General features: G+C 48.8%; 1 protein-coding gene across 1 annotated transcript in view; it reads left to right on the top strand.

Annotated features, from left to right (window-relative positions):
• Positions 1-19,939, top strand: part of LOC142882865 (beta-1,3-galactosyltransferase 1-like) — a 97,669-nt gene extending 77,730 nt beyond the window's left edge. Inside the window, exon 3 of the mRNA XM_076017571.1 lies at positions 17,411-19,939. Coding sequence (XP_075873686.1) covers positions 17,677-18,663 — 987 coding nt within the window. The 5' untranslated portion in view covers positions 17,411-17,676 and the 3' untranslated portion in view covers positions 18,664-19,939. The remainder of the gene's footprint in view (positions 1-17,410) is intronic.
• The last annotated feature ends 1,137 nt before the right edge of the window (positions 19,940-21,076 follow it).

The following is a 21,076-nucleotide window of genomic DNA, read 5'->3' as shown; positions in this document are numbered from 1 at the left end:
CCTGGTCAAGCTCTATCAGCCAGGTGATTCCCTCCGCCCCCACTTTGAAGACTGAACCCGAGGGACGCGGAGGAGCCGAAAGATGCTGCTTTGATGGAGGCCGTTTTCTAGTTTGTTCAAGGACGGGCTGTTCGATGGGGGGGGGGGGTGCCTCACGAGGAAGAAAGGGAAACGCAACCAGAGACAGTTTTGCGCTCCAATTTTATACTGGCCGGAGGTTCTGTCGGTGAAACGCGTTTCTGTAAATTTCCTCCTGAATGCGTCATAGCGATTCTTCATCTCATGCCGTCCTAAACTACATCTATACGCGGCTTTGCCTCAGACATATAAATACATATGTGTGTCCGTGTGCGCGCACAAACACAAACCTTTATGTGGAAGCATTCAGTGCAAGCGTACGCACCCGCGCCGGTGGCGGGTGTCATCCCTGCGTCCAGCTCGGATCGATCCGTCCCAGCAGAGAGCAAAGCCCGTCCAGCAGCTAATCATACAGATAGGTCGGCGGTCTGACAGCTGTCGCAGGCACTGAGCGTGCTGCTGGATCACGGTGGGGGGCGGGGAGGACTCGCATACGCATGCTACCCAAATGTTATGCTGGAGGGAAGGTGGTATAAAACATTTCTGACCTCGCGTCTATTTGTTACTTCGCTCAGCCTCTGTGCTGTTTACCCCTAATTTTCCCCCCAAACAGAGCTTCGGTCCCGCCCTCTCAATTAGAGGGCGACTCTTCAGTGTGCAGTCAAGGACTTGGGTTCACTACAGCCCCCGAAGCCTCTCTTGAATCCTCTCCACTGCCTGTCCACTTAAACCCAATTAGAGAAACACTTCGACAACGTGGCGGGGGTGGGGGTGGGGGTGGGGGTGCCAAGTCATCTGATGGCCGCTTTTATTTACAGGGCTCCAGTCGGCCGGATCATTTTAAAGTCCCCGCTATTGATCGGGATTAGCCGTCTCGACTCATCTAAGATTTATCCCAGTCATTCTGTTTTACTGGACAGTCAGAAATTTCGAGTCCTTTAGAGTATCATTCCTTTCGTTCCCCACCTAACAATCGCGTCTTGATTCAAACTCGTGGCGAATCTTCCTGGAATGCACCTCTCTCGCGACGGGAAATGTGTTCTGTTCTCTGGTTTCCCTGTTTGTCCAAACTTCCCCTGCTTCCCTCATTCCTGGTTGGCTGAAGACACGGCTTGGAATTTCGTCTGAGCTGCTGTTTTCTAGTAGTAACTCTAAAGTAACACATGTCAATGGCAAACACATATCCACATCTCTCTCGATAGAGAGAAAGACACACGAGAAATGTGCAGGTGAGTTTGGAAACCTGAGAGACTTATACAATGACCTCACCTCGATCCAGCCGTAATGTAAACAGTAAAGAAACAATATTAACACACCTTGTTCCAAGTAGATTACTCTAAGTAACACGACTCAGAGGAGCGTCCACTCGATTGCAATATTATTGGTCACTACTAATTGTCACTCAATAGTGGACCGGTCCCTCAGTACCGCTCCTGCACCGGTTTGTTTTGGTGCCTGACACAGCTCCAACATCAAGGGACTGGAGGGATTTTTACACATCATTTCACAGCAAATTGGAAGGCGGAAGTAATTCACATTTACATTATCACTCTCTGTTCCTCTTGTTCACGTTCAGAGTGCGTCGACAAGCCACCCCTCCCCCAGCAGAACTACCCTTTTGCCTCCCTTCAGGAAATTTGTAGTTTTGGCGGTAATTGTCTTGCCGCTTTTCATTTTACAAGTCGAAAAAGAAAATGATGCATTAGACATCTTAATGGGAGGAAAATGCAGCTAGTGGCAGCTCTGTCGAAGGCTGGTCCTCGGGCACTCATTAGTGTGACATTCAGACGTTGGAGCTGGAGGTACGTTCAGCGGCGAGTACAGCGGTTAACCTTGTCCGCTTGCACGGGAAGGCTTTACATATTTATTCCGCTGGCTCGCTCGCTCACTCGCCGGAGGACGGGCGCATCACCGTTGTATTTTTTTTCCCTCTCCCACCCCAGAGGGCCTATCAAGAGTCACCTATGTGGCGTCATGTGGCAAATCGGGGCGGAGCACACATACACATGTTGTAAAACATGCACATAAAGAAACACCTCGCCGGTGTCTCACCCACGCTCCAGTTCGTCCCCCCGCCGTCCCCCCTCTGGCTCCTCCACACACTTGACATGCTCACCCACACACCCACACACACACACACACACACACACACACACATATACAATCCCTCTGATACGGGTGTTACCTCGAGGTGTCTCAGACACAAACACAAGCAAAGTCAAAGGTTAATGTTGCTTCTTTTTGAATGCTCCTGCTGCCAATGCTGACGTGTTTGCCAGAGGTGAAAGGTTCAACGCATTGGGGGACTATGGGGGGGGGGTATTGAGGGGTTGTTGTGCGCGTGGGCAAGTGCTTATAGAAGGTACGCGTGCGCACGTGCGCACGTGTGTGCTGACAGAACAATGGAAAACCAACCACCACGGTTTTCTCGTTCTCGTCGCGCAAACAAAAAAAAACGAGATAATGAAGTCAAAAGACACTTTCCAGCGGACGGGTGTGACAGGAGGGATCATTTATTTAGCGAGGGCGTAGCGGTCGACGCACCCGGGCAGCCGAAGGAGCAGCCGTGCCACGCGCGCACGTTGGTTCCGGCTGAACGACCCGTCGCGATTTCCGCAGATTTCCAGCGCGCGCGCCGGCTGTGTGTCCATTAATATTTATCCGCCTCCCATGACATCCGCCGGCTGCCTTTTATCAGATTTTCATGATGGATTCCACCCTGTGTTTATGCAAATGTCCGCCGCTCGGCCGCCGCTGGAGTTGTAGCACTTAATACCGGCAGGATTTATTATATAGCCGTTTAAATTGGCTGCCAAATTGTAACAAGAGCGCGAATAAGTCGAGAGCAAAGAGAGGAGTCAGAAAGGGAGGCGCCTTCTGCTCGGAAACCACAAAGCGAGCGACCGTCCCGCTAATGAAAATGCAATTAGCCGTCTCTCCGCCTCTTCTGAAGGCCCGTCAGAAGATGAGAAGCGTTTTGATTCGCACGCTTCACATTAAAAACAAGTGGCGACGGGATCCTTGAAAGGCCCACGCAGAAGATTAAAATCACTATAATTAAAGCCTGGTGGTAATTCAGTATTGTTTGCGGGCCGATAACGCTGTCATCAGAAACTCAAGTCTAAATATCAGTTTGGGCACCACGGGGTTGCACTCCTGGCTTAACCCTTGACTTATGTTTAGAGGCCCATTGATGTGATTATTGTCGTTGAAGTGGACACAACGGTGTGCTTCATAAGCAACGAGGTCGCTCATTAGCTTGTTCTCTCTCTCTTTTTAAATTTTTTTTTTAAATAGAATTAAAGTATTTTAGGCCTTTGACTTCCTTGTCTGGCCGTGTCACAACTTTAACTTTTTTTTTACATGTGGTGTTGCTTGGGACGTGATAGAGTTTTTAGTCTTGAGTGACTAGAGTCATGCACTCTGCAAAAAACAGAAGATTTTATCAGAGATCACTGCAAGTGTAACTACCTAACAGTGTTAAAGGGCCAGCGTCTGGGATTTAGTAGCATATGGTGGTAGGGAAGCATGTTCTAAACAAATGAATGCGTTCTTATTTGCCGCGAAAAGGACTTATTCCCAAGGACCCGGTGTCACATTAGTTTTTGCAAGTTGAAAAATAATACGTTGCAATCTGGATCAGTCGGCTAAATGACCCATTTACCATCTGACTTCCCTGAAAACAGGCGGTTTAGCTGGAACTCTTTCATCCAGGCAAGAAATGCAAGAATCCTTTTTTTTTTTTTTTTTTTTATCCCCCTGCATTTTCTTTTCTGATTGGCATCCTACTTTCTTGAGTTAAAGCAAAAACATTTTCCACTCGTCAGCCTTTGACGTCCCGCATGAGCGAGATCAAAAAAAAAAAAAAAAAAATCACATGTGACAGTCACAAGTCTTGTTTGTCACCACGAATTAGGCCGACGACTGACGTCTGTGGCTCTTCCGAAAGACTGACAACGGGCTCTCGAACGGACGTCAGCCCGGTTGCTCCAGTTGTTTACGACTTGATTTCTTTTCTTTCTGACTCTGGCCGTGGATTCTGCCAAACAAAGCAACAGTTGGAAGCGAGCGAAAGAACTTCTCCGATGAACCTCAGCAGCGATTAAAGAGACGTGAGGAAGGAAAAGCATCTCATACATAAACACACACAAAAACCTTGTTTTTCTTTCTATAGCATCAGTGTTTGGCAGTCGGTTGCTGTGACAACTCGCCCGCCAGACAACGCCGGAACCCTAAATTTCCTCAGCCAGTCGTTCAGTGTGATTGAAAACATTAAGTTTGAGACGCATTTTATATTAACTGGCATCTCTCACGTCATTTGGCGGGGACGGCGACGCGGAGAGTTTATCAGAATCAGGGAGAATAATTTTGGCTCGCGAACAAAAGATAAACCTTGCAAAGACTGATTTTCCATTTGGTGTTTCTTATTTTATTTTATTATCATTATTATGAATAAACGAACAGCAGCTGTGCTTCCACAGGTAGGTTTTTTTTTTTGTTGTTTTTTTTAATCTGCCGTAGCAGACGGCCGTTAATTTGCCGTCAGATCAGCCGGCCAATCCACAAAGACGTTTTAATCAAAGGGCTGTCGACATCAGGTGGGGACGCACAACTGCCCCCCTCTCTCTCTCTCTCTCTCTCTCTCTCTCTCTCTCTCTCTCCTTCTCTCTCTCTCTCTCTCTCTCTGTCTCCTCACGTCCTCGTGGTGCTTTTAAGATCTTTATTAAAGGTGGTGGGGGTTTGGGGGAGGCGACTATTTGCGGGTTACGGGAGGAGAGAAGACGTGAGGGGAGCATAATTTAGTGTAATGAAAAGCGACCCGTCTGGCGGGAAACAATGAGCTGGTAAATGTGGGCAGCAGCTGTTGTGTATTAGGCCATTTTCCCACCAGAAATGATTGGAACTTCTTTTTTAAATTTAATTATACTTATTTGTTTTGGTCCCACATCGGACTGAAAGGATGTGGTTGTCTGCATTCCCGCCAGGCTGATTATACAAATCACGCCTTTTACACACTGACATGGTTGCTGGTCCAATTGCCGAGCAACAATCGAAAGGCCTTACGTGAAACGAACGATATGCCACTTCTTAGACCAGGAGTCACCAACCCTTTTGAACCCGAGAGCTTCTTCATGGCTCCTGAGTCACATGAAGGGCATCCAGTTTGCTACACTCTCCTGAAATATGTATGCAGCCGCAGCTTCGGCTGGCGAGAGGTGGAAGCTCCGAGTTTGGACGCTGCCGCCGCTCGCTGAATTCCTGGAAGCGTCCTGAATTCCACGTTCACTGCCACGGTGTGAAAGAAGTTGACTGTGGTGCTGGCTTATCGTTTCCTCTATCATGATCATTACTATCATTGTGCTTTGGATCAATTTGGAACCTGGCGTCTCTGCAGCGAAGGCACCTGTCACATAGAAATCATTATTCACCTAAATTGTTATTGTTTTTTTTTGCTCAGATACTGCACTCAAATAGATAACATTTATTGATCGCGGCTTGGAAGCAGCCGTCACTGTTTGCCTACGTGCGACTCTGCAGGTGAGCCACTTTTATTTTTTTTTTATTTTTTTTTTCGGCTCTCATGCGTCTGGACAGTTATTTACCGCCTTGAGGGGCCTGAGCTGCACGATCCAGTGCTGCGCTGCCCTCGGCACGCCGGAGAACATCATTTCTGACGTCCTGCGCGGTGCACAGCAGGCTGTGTGTGTGTGTGTGTGTGTGTGTGTGTGTGTGTGTGTGTGTGTGTGTGTGTGTGTGTGTGTGTGGCCTGAAGCATTTTTTTCTTTGACCTAGACTCGAGCCAAAGAAAAAAAAAAAAAAAAAAAAAGGAAACGCGCTGTCTACTCCGTCGTTGCACCATCCTGTGCGTTCTTCTCTTTAGCTTCCCGTGTTATCTAGACAGGTGCAGTGGTGCTCGCCCAGCCTGCTCTCCCGCCCCATCCGTCTGCCCAGGAACATGATGGTGTTGCTGATAACTCCTGCGCCGCCCTGGTAGAGTCTACAGCGGGAGGCGGGGGCGGGGGAGGGGCTTGGGATGAGAAGCTGCTACCATCCGGCAGCAGCGCCAGCTGCACATATGTTTGAACGAGCCGGTCTCCGCCGGCTCCCTCCAGGTGTTTTCCTACATAAATTAGTGAGACGCAGAAAATATATGTGTGTGTTCAGGAAGCCCGTTGGTTCATTAGCCAGCTTGCAACAGACAGAACTTGGTTCCGCTGAAGCGACCAGAAGCGACGCCGCGGTGTGTGGCGCGCGTGCGCGCGTCCGCTTAAACGATACCCGCGGCGCGGCGGTTAGCAGATGGCGTTTTAACGCCACCACGACGCAGTCCATCACCGCAAACAGGTCCCGGGAGAACTGCGCTACATCTATTGCATTTCACCGGCTGGGGGGGGTGGGGTTGGGTTGCCTCGTGTCGAATTGAAAGAGTGTGACGGAAACAGCGAGGCCCGCGTGATATGTGTTGGGAATTTATCATCACTGCAACGTGGGGGCTGATTTTGGAAAGCCAGTTGAAGTGCAGGAGGTTCTTGCTCCTCAACTGCCTCAACAATACTACATTTCCATTTTTTTGTGTTGTTGTTGTGGTTGTTGAAACGATGCCCTTCCGACTGAGGTGGAAACCAGGCTGTTCATGTTAAACATATTTTTTGATTGTGAATTCCCTTTACAGCTCTACATTCCATACATTGTAATGCACATGAATCAATTAACATTTTCCTCCCCGAGCACTCATAAGTGTCAAACAGCGGCTGTCGTTGACACCGGTCTAATAAAGAGCAGTGAAGCGTTTTGTTGCGGTCCTTCGTGAAGGTTTCGAGATAAACGCCTTACAGGCTGCCACTTTATTCCAGCCAGCACGGTGCGTTCTCGTCCCAAAGACCCGCCTTTGGAAGGGACAAGTTCCGAGGCAAGTGAATCAATCAATTAAAAAAGGAAAGGCTTCACATCTCACAAAGGAGGAGTTATTTTTTCATTATTGTCATTATTGTGCCGCAAAGCGTGGCTGATTATCCTCAAAGTAGAGACAATGGTGTTGGGACCCGACGCTGCCGAGAATGGAGCCTCACTTATCTCAATTTCTGCCTGAAGTGCTGCTTTTCCCACTTGATGGTTGCCTCGTTTTTAGGAGAGACACACTCCACACAAATTAGCTAGAACTCACGCGGTTCGGCTCATGTGAGTCGCCCTTCTCGGAGGACCACATTCCCTCCCTTGTGGAAGCTGTGGGCAGTCAATGGACAGGCAATCCAGCAGAGGACAGATCACGTGGAATGGCAATGTTGATGGTGGCTTTGAATATTTTTCTAAAGGAACCTTGAGGGTTGTCTGTCTTGCTTTCAGTCAGTCTTTGTTACTCGTGATCAGCTATCTTTTCTTTTTTTCTTTGAGCGAGGGCGTTGACTTCAGGCTTTTGTCCTCAGAGCCCTAAGACTTAATTCATTGCCTCCCCAATGGTAGTAACAAAAGGGAAATAAAGTGCCCGACCCCAGAGACTATCTGGAGTCGGATCAATAGCGGTGGAATTGGCGAATCCGTAAGGGACCGCCGTCGCCGCTTTTAGTATCAGAGATGCTTGTAGACGCTTAGACAGCCTTGTAGTTGTGAGCGATCAGGTGTCAGCGTCGGGAATGCGGGAGTGGCGGCGTGAGGAAGCGGGTGTCGGGAGACGAGGCTAGCCTCGCTCGTGCCGCAGGCGGGCCGAGGTATCGATTGCCCCGTCCCACCGCCCTGCGTTTGTTTTCCCGCTCGGTACAGAATGGTTTCCGGCATATCTGGCCCGTTTTATTCACAGATTGCCTCAGTGGTGTGTAAAAGCCTTTTCAGGGAAAGATTACACAATGACCTTACGAGCAGCAATCCCGAGGTGGTTTGCGGTAAAGTGGTGGAGTCGGGAAGTTGACCTTGTCTGTAAGGTGATAAGTGGTTCTATCACACTCAAGCAGACCAGCCAGGTTTGTAACTGTGCTTTGTTTTTTGCACGTCACCCATTACGCAGCACGGTGTTGGACTGCTTACTAAGATCGACTGATATCGGGCATCAGTCGGACGCTGGCGAGAGACGGACAGGTGAGCTCTCCAAGTCGAAACGTGCCAACGACCAGACCGATGACTCCTGTGGCCATTTCGGAATGGAAGGCCTTGTTATACACTGGTAGGCCAAAGAGGATAAACACTAGTCATAGTCATTTTTCATGCTTTCACTTTTCTTCCGGCTTTCAGAAGCTTTCAAACAGCCCACTCAAACATGTTTCATTAGTTAACTCACTTGAAGCCAAGTACAGTTGTTGAGGACTTAATGCATTACTGGGCAACAGGTCTGTTTTGGATTTCTTCTTCTTCTTTTTTTCTTTTAAATTGTGTGATTTGGTCTGGCAAGATTTAACGCGACCAAGGCAAGATCAGCAAATGATAAACAAGAAAAGAAGCTGCAGAATGCAGCTGAAGCATATCAATAGGTTTATGCAACCTGTCCTAATTATTTCAAATCAGCTGGCCGATGGATGGACAGTTGGATTAGGAGACAGTGGCGGATGGATGGTCTGATGGATGATGGATGAATAGATTTATTAAAATCAATCAATGTTGCTCAACAGAGATACTTACAGCAGGATGTGCAGTAATGATGGCATTAAAAAAATAATAATTAAGAATCGCAGCTGACAGCAGGTCCTTACTGCAGGAGGCCCGAGGCACACTGACAAATACTACAAGAAGCTTGATTTTCTTGCAAAAGAACAGTAAGTAGCTCCGGAGCAGGGTCAAACGCTGCTTCTCATGACTGAACTGTTCCTAAACAAATTGGGGGGTTGGCTGTCGTGCAGGCTTGTAACCGCCAGGCCGGCCAGCGCTGAGGGCGCTGGAAGTGTGAACTCAGCAAAGCTCCAGTGTGGATAATGTAAAAGTTTAAGGAAGCGAGCACCGCCTTGCCCCGGGCACCTTGTCTCAGGGGTGGCCGATACATTTTATAACTGTTATAAAATCCTGCCTTCTCTGGCCTCATCTACAGAGTCCATTACCATCTCATTCTCTCATAACCAGCCCTCAGCTGCCCCTTGCCCCATTTCATTTTCCTTGTTAGCCGTGCGTTTCTTACGAACATCTGTTTTTTCTTCTTTCATTTTTTTCTTTAAAGTGAAACGTGGAGTTCTAAGTTCCGCAGCCCCGGCGTCCCGCTTCAACCCCCGAGCTTGAATATTGTATAAGAGCAGCATCGCCCCGGTCGGACAGTGAAATGCATTACCTGCATGAATCGAGTTGTCATTTCCAATTTATGAGACGGCTTAGCATTCATAGCACTGGGAAACGGCAAAGCTAGCCTGTGGAATCCCATCAGAAACATGCCAGTGCTGCCGCATTACATACCGACTGCAGCTGCGTCGATTTGCTCAACTTGCCTAAGCGTATCACGGACTATTTAGTTATAAGAAGGATAACTGGTTTCTGCAAGGGCCTCTTCACATTGTTTTGTTTTTTTACCATTAGAGCAGCATGCGTGTTCTGCATTTTATACTTGGACTTTGACAATGGTTCTAAAGTACAGGGTTCTTTTGACTTATTTGAGTCCTTTTGGAGTTTGTTGGCATCTGCATTTTGAAGAAAGTAGTGACTTTGGTAGTTTTAGGGAGCTGTGAGCAGCACTCGTGCCGTGATCAGGAACATTTGGGTGATTTAACCCCAAGTCCAACCCCACATCCGGAGTAGGTGGTCAATGGATACCATTCTTATAGTCTTTGGTATGAACTGGCTGGGGATCGAACCCGCAACCTCCCAGTCTCAGGCCCTGTTTGCACTTGGTCATTTCAAGCGTTTTTCGTATTCCGATCAGCAAAAATCACACAAAGTAACCAAGTGCAAACAGTCCAAATCCGTATTGTCATCCGATTACTCAAACCACCTCGGGGAGGTGGTTTCGACGCTTCGCATAGCATAGCATAGCATTCCTCACGGACGTGTGAACAGAATGCGAGCTCAGTCCACATTAAGGACCGCCTACTCCACTCACCTCTCCCGTGGACGTACTTGGTCGGCGTCCCACCTCCCGGCGTCGTCATTATAAAGTTACAAACAAGAAGCCAAAACAAATCATTTTTGTTAGACCCTTTTATTAGCATGCTAATACATTTCATTCCGCATTAGCGTATTTTGCCAGTGGAGCAGTGGTCGCGGTTTCCCACATATGAGATTAAATGTGCGACGTTGCATCCGAAAATTTGCCAGCCGCTGTCGATCCGAAAATGAAGTCGTCACCACTCTGTCCCACCAGCCGTTACTCCTCGTTGGGATCCATACGAGCTGCAGTAGAATTAAAACCAGTGACTTGATATAGTCCGCAAACAGGAAGTTGATTCTTATTCGTTTTCAGGTGAAACTAGCCGTAGTTTGCGCTTTACTGCCCCTAGTGGTTAAAAAAGCACTAATGCGATCACAAGTGGCACGCTCGAGACGCATGTTAATGCCATGTGCGAACAGATGCGTACTTGTGATACGATCCCCCAAAACAGTTACAAGTGACCAAGTGCAAACAGGGCCTCAGGGTTCGCATTCTACCACTAGACCACTGGATTGGTTTTGTCATGGTCGTCGGTGTTTCACCACCTCTTCAAGTTCATCTGCAGCTCTGTGATTTTCGGATGTCAGTTGCCCTGAATTTCTGGCCCTGTTTCGTCACCCACCACGCACGAAGAGCCAAAGTGTCCCAGCTAAACACATAAAGAAAAAACCCAGCTTGACTATAAACTGAGATCAATTGTCCTCGTCCCCCTTGAGGGAAACGGTTTTCAAAGAGTGGGGAATTTTTCTCTGTGCGCCGCCTGGCTGCGGACTCCTTGCCTCGCTGGAGACCGAGGCGGCATCGGCCCTCATCGTGGCGGCCAAATCTGTTGGCCACTATCGATATTCCATTTCCTCTGTCACTCCTAAGCTGCTTTGCATTCAGGGGCTTTGTTTCTAAGCCCCCGCGGCGCCTAGCCGGTGAGCCCATCGTGACGACACTGCTGGCTGCGGCGCTACTCCGCAATCGTCGAGTCTTTTGCCGTCCCATCGGCAAAACGGCGAACGCCAGGTGCCATGCCGCCAGCCTCCAGCCGCAAAAATTGGGATTGTGCTCTCCGTACGTTAGGCGGGATGGGAACCAATTTGGCCACCCCGGTTAGATTCCTCCCACATTAGTACTTCCTTTCGGACGATTAGAAGCCTGTGTAATGGGTTTTAAAGTTGGCCGAGAAGCGGGAAAAGACTATGCAATACATTTTGCCAAGTGTCTTTGGCGAAAAATGATAAGCCTCCTGTCGAGCTTATCGCAGAGTCAACAGTGGTAGCTCTCGACAGAGCTTCGTGTTTGTTGGCTTTGGACAGCACGCGTCAGCGTTGGCTTGGTGAGTGTCTGATTTGTTTAAATATTCTTGTTGACGCAATTTGAGTCCCCCCCGGTGGAAAAGGTCTGTCCAAAATCCCCCTCGAAGCAGCCCAAAGATTCGGCGCAGGCAGATTAGCATATTCACATCCTGGCGCCTCCAGTATCACAACATCTTGTGCAGCTCTCCTCGGCCCTGAAGTCTGTTTTTGTTTTTTGAGGGCAATGAGCGCTGGAGTGTCTCTCTCCAGGGAGGCTTCTGTTGTTGTTTTCTTCGACCATCGCCGACCAGTCGGAGACAGTGTCATAAACCAGAGGAGTCCCTCTGGCAAATCTGTTTGATGAATGCAATTTGTTTCTGACTCGCCGATCATTTCCCGCTCAGAATCCTAAAATTACTTTCTGCGGACGGCCCAATTCGTTTCTTTGTTGGCTATCGAGTAATATCCTCTGCTGGCGTCTCGACTTCCCCGCTCAAAGCATCACGGTGAGTTTGCTCGTGTCAGCAGTCGACTGGAAGTGTGCGTGTCGCCTCTCCGCCAATCAGTGACTGATCTCGTAGCGCCGGAGAGATGTCACAACCCGAGGCTGGGATATGATTTATTCACCTCGAGGTGGGCTGTCGGCGCGCTTGAGTCACACGCGTGTTCCTCCGAATGCACACTAAAGTGCACGCACCGTGTCGTAGGTGCAACTCCCCCGCCCCCCACACAGTCACCACTGCTCAACGTCATACCGTCATCCTCTCCCACCCAACCCCCGCCAGCAAGGTCAACCCGCGACGCTCTAATGACTACAATCAATTTATCTGCTGCCGCGGTAAAATGAGAGCGAAACACCCACATCTCCGCATCCCTCTGGCATTTTCATCCGCGCCCGCTCGCTGGGGTCACGTGACCGCGAAGACGACGGCGTCCATAATTCACATCTGCTCATTGTTCTTTTACATCTCAAGGAAGTTCTGGAGTGGAATGATTTGTCCTAATTGCGTCTCTTGGCTTCAACGGCAAACTGGTGCGAAAACCCAAGGTTTCTGAGGGCAACCGAGGCGCCATGCTCGCTTCTGGTGAGAAAAAGAGATATCCACGACTACTTGGGCTGTATATTTTCAGCGCACTGATCTTTTTCTTTATTTTTTACAACATGGTAATAAAGCGCTACAGCGCCTCAAAAATATGCGCAATTTGAAAAATGACGTCGTTTCGAGAAATCGACATCGCCGAAGTCCCATCCAGCCAAGTTAATTTCAGCTTTTGCCTAATATCAAGCGTTGAAGCGTTCAATAACCCCTTTGAATCAGATGCTAATCAAAATCAGATTTCCCCCGAGACATCTATCGCACCAGCTCTGGTAATTACCCCTTTCATGTCTCTTTGAAAAACCTCAGACTTATAGATCTTTGAATCATCGTTCTTGTCAATAAAACCCCGGAAAGCTTCCAGTTCGGAGTCTCACATTGATTCATACTTTTTCCGCCCCTTTCCAAATAAGCTGTCGAAAAAAAAATATGAAACATCCACTTGCCAGTTTGTCAAAGTTGACGGTGGGCCGGCAAGCTGTGATTTATTTATCTATTTGTTTTATTTTCAACGATCGACGCGGTTGACGGCGGGTATTTTTTTTCCTCCGGCAACACTCAAACAAGTGTTTGATTACCACTGTGTCTTCAAGGAGCCCGTCGCCTTCTCGGCACAGTAGTAATTGCGACGCCTCGGACCAGCGTGAGGTGTAATGGTTGGTGGCGCCAAGCTCGGTGTGAGGTCGCTAAATTGACTTCCAGGGGGTTGGAAGGTTGGGGGGTGGGGGGGGCAGCTGAGCTCTAAGCGCGGTGTGTGGCGCCCTCCCAGCATCCCGCGGCTCCCTCTGCCTTGTTGATGCCTCACATTAGTGGGTCATTAGCAATAACCCCTATGAATGTTGGAGGCGTAGGGGCTGCGGGGGATGCGCAATAATAACTGTCATTATTATGCTTTAATTTTTCTATCTCTTAATGCCTGTTTTTACTGCGGCGCAGCACTCGGCTTTTAATTCTCTCCTCGCCAGTATTTCACCTCCCTGTTATCAGCCTGCTTTTCCGTGGCTGTGATTTAGAGCTCGCTGGGCAAAGCCATTAAGGCGGTCCAGGTGTTGAAATGTGGCACTCTGATGAATCAAGATTGTGTATCAGGTGTTCAAGGGGGAGTTCACCCAAAGTAAGATTTCACCCCTTTGCCACTCACCACTTCTACGCTGGGTCTGCTTCCCGAGCTGATGCTGATCTAGCTGAAAAGTGTGTTGTGATGAAACAACTGCGCTGCACTGCTGCTCACGTCAATAGACGCGTCACTTGTAAAAGGAAGTAGTGCTGCAAATTGGAAGCTACGGTGGGTATTTTGATTTGTTGCGCAATGTCATCCTCGCCATTTGGAGTCGTCCCGGAGAGATAGCTTGGCAGCCTTTTTTTTTTTTCACATTTTTCCCCTTCTGCTAGTATTCCCTTTGGCCGTCATTGGCTGGAAGTCTCACCTGCCATTCTTTCCCGGCGATCTGACAAGTCTGGCAAGTTGCGAACAAGCGGGCCAGCAGTCACGGCAGCCCCAGTTATTCAGACGTCCAGCAGGGTCCTGCGCCTTTTCGCGAGGTTATCGCCGGAATCATAGGTCAGCGCTTGACAAAGCTTGACAGATGTTCCACAGTTTTTAGTCTTTTTTTTTCTTTTTCTTTTTTTTTCTCTGACAGTGCACCTTGCCGTCCTGACAACATACAGCGCTGAAGCTTTGCTATTTTCTTTTACCACCCTGTTTAGTATTCTCCTGATTCTCTCAAATGGTTCAAAAACTGAACAACCCAAGCTCCATAGTTGCGGTGGGGAGGGGAGGGGTCTTTTGCATGACAAAAGCTAAAGTCCTTTTATATTCGAGTGACCTCTAAGCGATGTGCACGCTTATGCAAATCATCCGTTCGCTGTGATATGAAGCGAGAGGTGGCTTGTTGGTTTTTTTTCTTCCCTCCCCACACGCTCTCTCGGTGCTGCGTTTCGCTGAAAGGCTACTTACTCTTTTCCATCCTGTTATCACTCGGGTATCAGATCGGTCCACATCACCATGAGCACCTTTTGAAAATGCAGGAACCACTTGGAGAGAAGCATCAGAGGAGTATTATCACACACACACACACACACACACATATATATATATATATACACATATATACACATATATATATATAAATCGGCCTTGCACAATTTTAGTGCATGAAATCAAGATATGCAGCTTCCGTGTCCAGGTTTTTTTTTTCATTAAGGTTTGTGAATTGAACACTTGCTGCTTACACCGTTTCCAGCAGCATGACATGTCAAAAAAAAATATGTACTATAATCCAATTTCCATTGCCGCTGCCGTGTCCGCCGTGTCAAAGCAAAAAGACCCTTAAATTTCCTTTGCGTGTGCGGCCTGTTTTGGCCGCGCTTAATTGGTCCGCTAACCGCACATTAGCACATTCTAACTACGATCCCCAGAGGTGCGGCGCATTCGGGACTCCGACGAAACGAGGCGGCCGTCTCTCTGCGCGCTCGGAGGGAAAGTCAGGTCGTGAGGCGCATCGGCAAAGCCTGTGTTGTCTGCATTGTCAGGCTGGAGCAACACCAGCGTACCGATCATTTTTCCATAATTAAAGCTAACGGAAGACTCTCTCTCCTTCGGAAACGGCAAGGAGGTGGAGGTGGTTGTTTTGTTTGTTTGTTTCTCTTGAAGCAGCCAGGGACGTCCAGCTGTGGTCAAAATAAGAGGGAAAGTATGATGATTTAAGGGTTTAGCCCACAAGGTAGGGAGAGAGAAAGAGAGAGAAATAGAGAGAGGTTGCGAGCCGGAGGAGATGGAGTGTCTGGAGCGAGACAGAGGACGTCAATAAGTTAGAGGTGAGTTATAAAGGCAGAAGTCCTTATCGGGGGGGGGGAAGAGACACTCGGGGGAAGGAGCGGAGGTGCCTCGAGATAATGTGAGGAAATAACAAGGAGGGGTGTCGGGAAGCAGGAGTGAAGGGACAAAAACAATAAGGAGGCGGAAGGACGGAGACGGACGAGCTAGGCGGACGGTGGGACATATAAAGATGGATCAAGCGCCCAGCGAGGTGGAGAGCGGTGGCTGTGATTGAGAGGGAGGGGGTGTGGAAAAGCAGCCATGATTAGATGGATTCTACTGGACCGTGAGATTGATGACACCGCTACGGCAAGGGGGAGGGGGAAGGGGAGGGAGGAGGAAGGAGGAAGGAGGAAGGAGGAAGGAGGGGCTGAGGCAACAGGAACGGGGAGAGGAACCGGGGGGAATAAAAGTTCTGGTGAAAAGAGAAGAGAACCGTCGAAAAATAAAAAGAGAGAGAGGAAAATCCGCAGTCTGATAAAAGAGGGGCCTGATTTATTATTTCTTTTCCTTATCTCGACCCTTCCATCTTTGCGCGGAGGCGGCCCCTCTCCTTGCGCATTTTTAATATCTCTAATAGGATCTGCGGCACCCTTTCTCCTCTCATCGCGAGCCACCGACGGGGTGGGGAGGGTGGGGGGGTGGAGCCACATCAAAAGGGCGGCAGCGTCGAGCCGAAGCCCCTTAAAAAGGACGATTAGACCGGAAAAACACCCGTCGGCCTGTTTGAATACGACGACACCCTGAAATACGCGGAGAAATAACCAGGCGTTTCCCCGAGTTGTCGACTTAAGATTTCCATCCTCTCGCCGCCTCGTCCAATTAAGAGCGGCGACTCTAAAAGTTGGAGATCGGGCACGGTCCGGGCGGCTAATGAAGCTCATTACAGAGCGGACTATGTAAAAATCCCCTGCGCCACGCTGGGTTCCGACGTTGAGGCGGGAGGAAGGGAGTAAGAACCAGCGGAATGAGCGGTTGCGGATATTATCCTTCTCCCCTGAGAACGCTTCACTCTCACCTTCTCTCGCCTTGATCCTTTTCCCAGCACGGGCCTCCTCCTCCTCCATGCCCCCCCTCTTCTTCCTCTTCTAACCGCCTGACTGAGCGCCTCTGATTTGCCAGCCCCGCAGGTCTGGTCCAGTGGGGGCATCAGAGGGAGATAAACAGCATTTGCAAAGAGAAAGTGGCAGGGTGGAGGGCCAGAGTTTCCTGGGATATTCACTTTCTTCAGACCTCACGACTCACATCACTGGCACTAATCAGACGATGGGGGGCGGGGAGGGGTGCCTATAGCCCATCACAGCCCACCCAGGAAAGCTTATGTATTAGTTTCACTTAGTGTTGCAGTACTTGGGTCCTGGTCTTGGTCTTGGTCACGGTCTTGTCTCGGTTTCAGATTGGGCAGACTTGAGATTTTTTGATCAACACCGGTAGAGACTCAGCCAACACTGTGACAGATAATAATGGAACAGAAAGCTTTTGTTAAACCACCTCATCCGTAGAGCCAGGCAGGACTTTGAGGTCTTTCACAACAACCATGAGTGAGTGTGTATTTTTAGTGTTGAGCTCAGACATTAAGGCTTTTTATACATTTTGTTTATGCTTGGCATGTCATCATTTTCAGTTAAACTATTCCTAGTTATAATAAGCGAAATGATGAAGAAAATAGCTGTTCCATTTATGTAGGAAATGCCTAGAACTAAAAAGTCAATCCTGGTCATTTTGTTCAGTTTTGTTGTGATTTTTGTTTGATATATATACAATCTTGGTCTTGTCTTGGTCAAATTCTTTGGTCTTCGTAATATCTTGGTCTTGGTTTGTGCAGTCCTGACAACAACACCAGCTTCCCCATTGGAAATAATAAAAGTAATTGTTTTCTTAAGGCTTTAATGGCAAACAAGTAGATTAATGGCACCAGCAGTGAAGCAGTGAGAACAGAAAAATCTATTTGAACACGTCGCGAGTCGATGCTTTTTAGTAATGGAGCGTGTTTGAGACTGTACCTCCAGTCAAATTACTTATCAAGCTGCGGTTTCATTATCGCCTCCCTGACACAGACTGTTTTGTCATCTTCCTTCAGATGGTGCTGCAGTGAGCCGGAAGTCCTCCCCGCCAGCTGGAATGGGACAAAATAAGATGGAGGACGCAATAACGACTCTCTGCACCGTTTCTTTTCAATCACGGCACCGGTAGTCGGCGATATAGAGGCTCCCGTTATTGGAAGTTAATGTCAGCAGCGCCGTGGACGCAGCCCCCAAGCTGCTCCGCCGCATCTGAAGCGCAACACATGGGGGCGGGGCCCGAGCGTTTCCATCGCTGCTGGTGAGGCCGGCCAAGTGAACAGCGATGCCTTCGAAGGTCTCCTGCTTGTACCTGCTGACTGTGGTTTGCTGGGCCAGCGCCCTGTGGTACCTGAGTCTGTCCCGCCAGTCCACGTCCTACGGCAGCCAGCTGACCGTACCCGTGCGCAAGCCGCCCAAGCCCAGCAAGAACACCACCCTTGCCAACGTCCGCGCACGCTCGCTCAACCCGCACGACTTCGGCTACCTGGTCAACGAGGCTAAGAAGTGCGAAGCGGAGGCACCCTTCCTCGTAATCCTGATCAGCACCACGCACAAGGAGTTCGACGCCCGCCAGGCCATCCGGGAGACATGGGGCGACGAGAGCACGTTCCCCGATGTGCGCGTGGTCACCCTGTTCCTGCTGGGCCGCAGCACCGACGCCGTCCTCAACCAGATGGTGGAGCAGGAGAGCCAGATCTTTCACGACATCGTGGTGGAGGACTTTGTCGACTCCTACCACAATCTGACACTCAAGACGCTGATGGGCATGCGCTGGGTGGCCACCTTCTGTGGCAAGGCCCAGTACGTCCTCAAGACAGACAGTGACATCTTCGTCAACATGGAGAACCTGATTTTCAACCTGCTCAAACCCACCACCAAGCCCCGAAGGAGGTACTTCACCGGCTACGTCATCAACGGCGGGCCCATCAGGGACATGCGAAGCAAGTGGTACATGCCTAGGGATCTGTACCCAGAGAGTAAGTACCCACCCTTCTGCTCCGGCACCGGCTACGTCTTCTCGGCCGACGTGGCGGAACTCATATACAAGACGTCCCTGCACACCAGGCTGTTGCACCTGGAGGACGTGTACGTGGGGGTGTGCCTCAGGAAGATGGGCATCCACCCCTTCCAGAACAGCGGCTTCAACCACTGGAAGATGGCCTACAGTCTCTGCCGCTACCGCCGTATCGTCACCGTCCACCAGATCTCCCCGGAGGAGATGCACCGCATCTGGAACGACATGACCAGCAAGAAACACCTCAAGTGTTAGCGGCGGAGTTGTGTCGCCTCCCTTGCAATTTTTGCGTCTTTGGCAAAGACTGTACAGTGCGTAGCGCCAAGCCAAGCGACACTGGGTGTGTCGGGATGTGTGCAAGTATGGAAGTGTCAGTCGTTCAAGGCCAAAGCAAAACTCCTCGCTCATGTCGAGGCATTAACAGGCGCCACTCGGCTCCAGTTCACAACATTGCAGGACCCCCCGTGAACTTATTTGCCCGCAGTAAAAACGTCCAGCATGGTTGGGCACCACGGCCAGAAGCTTGATTGTAAGACAGCGGGATACCACAATACATGGCCAGGGTCGCCCACTTCAGGATTGATGGGAAGAACCAACTCTGAATGTTCCTCTTGGGATTTTTTTTTGAGGTATAACACTCCGAAAAAATGTGCCAATGTTGGAGGACGATCAACGAGGTCCCCCCACGGCCCCTCCCGCCAACTTCAAATCGTCCAAGCGAGCCTGGACACGGGCTCCATCTCCGGAAAAAAAAAAAAACAACAACAAAAAATAGTCTGACTCGGTTGAATATCACTGCAAAGACGTGTTTTATTTTCTTCAGAAGCAGACATATTTTCTTACAAGAGATTTGCAGATCTTTGTATTGTGCGACGAGAAAAAAAGAACGCATAGCCTGCGCTCCCATGTGAATGTCACTTCTGTTAATGTGTAACGTGCAGTTATTTGTCTGAGGCAGCGCTGGGACCGAGGCTGCAGACGATGACACTTTTTTTCTATTACTTGAACACGAGGAAGAACAGATGCACTGCGAGAACCCCTGCGTTGTTCCCCGGGATGAGTATTCCGCTTTCCAGTGCCATCTTTCTTTTCATTTTACTTTATATCAAATAAAAAAGAGGCTTTTGTAAGACTTGATAGTGTATGTATTTCAAAGACATCAGTAAGTTAATACTCTCGGCTCAAACTAGATTATGCTTCGGGATGCCTGCTGGAAAACGCGGGTCGTATCGACGGGAGCGTCCCACCACCGTGCTCAGGTTGAAGAAGTAACCTGTCCATCCGTGCTGGCGAGAGGTCAGATCAGATGTAGCGTCTGAATAACTAGCAGCCAAATGGCTGTTTTCAATTAAACAAACAAGCCAAAAGAATTTGCATTGTAATAATAATAATGGGAAGAGAGAGATTACCGAGTGATGAGTAAGAAGAACAAAAAAGACGGTACATTAAGTTTGTCTCTGTTGTGGGTGTGCCGCGTTTGCTCATTAAACACGAAACAATTGGATGTTTTGAAATAAAGGAAAGAAATGTATGACTTGGCTTCTTGCATTTTATTTGGGCTGAATGAGAATGAGTGTTTTCTTGTCATGGGTGATGTAATAAACGACAATAAAACATGACTAATAATCTGTTTCTTTTATTGCGCTCTGACACTGTGAGCTGTAAATTCTTTGCGCCTTGATGCGACTGCAGCCCTCTGATGAAATGCATTTGCTTATTCACCTTTTTCCCCTTGAACTTTGCTAGGTTGATCCACCGGAGCCTTGGAACGTCACTTGAAAGGAGAACCAGTCACGGGCCTGTTCTAGCGGTTGTGAGTTGCGTGTCTCACGGCTTCTGCTGCACTCCCACGTGCCCCAGATCACACAATTCCAACGGTTTTCAATGAAGTGAATGACTTGTATTTTCATCCCTGTTTCTCTTTTGTAGAAAATTGTGGCCAGGGGGCGTGGTAGCACACTAGGTATACTATATACATTAAATTGTTTGGATTTGTTTTTGTTTTGTTTTTTGGTGTGTGTTTTTGTCACTTCCTGGTGAGCAGTGTTTTCGTGGAAAACAACAGTTCCAGGGTTTGAATGATTCTGGAAAAGCACAGTTTGAAAAACTTGATGATGGCCGCCTTCAGAAATAAAGTGTATTCTAAATGTGCTCTATCAGCTCCGACCTTCCCTGTTTCCTGAATCTGCTCCTCTCCTGCGGTGCAATATTTTAATCGGGGGTAGACAATCAGGGAAATTTGTCACTGGCCCTCTGGGCATTACTCAAGTTAAAAAAAAAAAAAAAAAGTTCTTCCTCCATCTCCTCCTCAGTTGGCTGATTTTTGTGTCCCCCTCTTGATGCCCAGGCAGTATAACCTGGGCATCTGCTTCTGGGCCCTGACTGCCACCAGCTCAAAACGGCCCTCCCCCAGTTTACATGCACACAAGCTGAAACTGGAGGTGTTTATTGTTAATTAACTATTAAAATAATTGTATCATAATAATTCCCAGATATTAACAACATTATAAATAGAAATAATAATTCAAATGCGATGTACAGTGTCACAAATGGGACACGTGTGCTGGTAGACATGCGTTTTCAAGCGAGGTACACAACAGTGTGAATGTGTTATCACGATTATACACGTTAACTTTTCTCCAACGAGCCATTTACACAGGGACGGATT

This window comes from Nelusetta ayraudi, unplaced genomic scaffold, assembly GCF_046127955.1.
Source record: "Nelusetta ayraudi isolate G7.1 ecotype Tasmania unplaced genomic scaffold, CSIRO-AGI_Nayr_v1 ptg000006l, whole genome shotgun sequence".
Taxonomy (NCBI): domain Eukaryota; kingdom Metazoa; phylum Chordata; class Actinopteri; order Tetraodontiformes; family Monacanthidae; genus Nelusetta; species Nelusetta ayraudi.
Note: the sequence above shows the minus strand (reverse complement) of the source record. Positions and strands in the feature narration are given on the sequence as shown.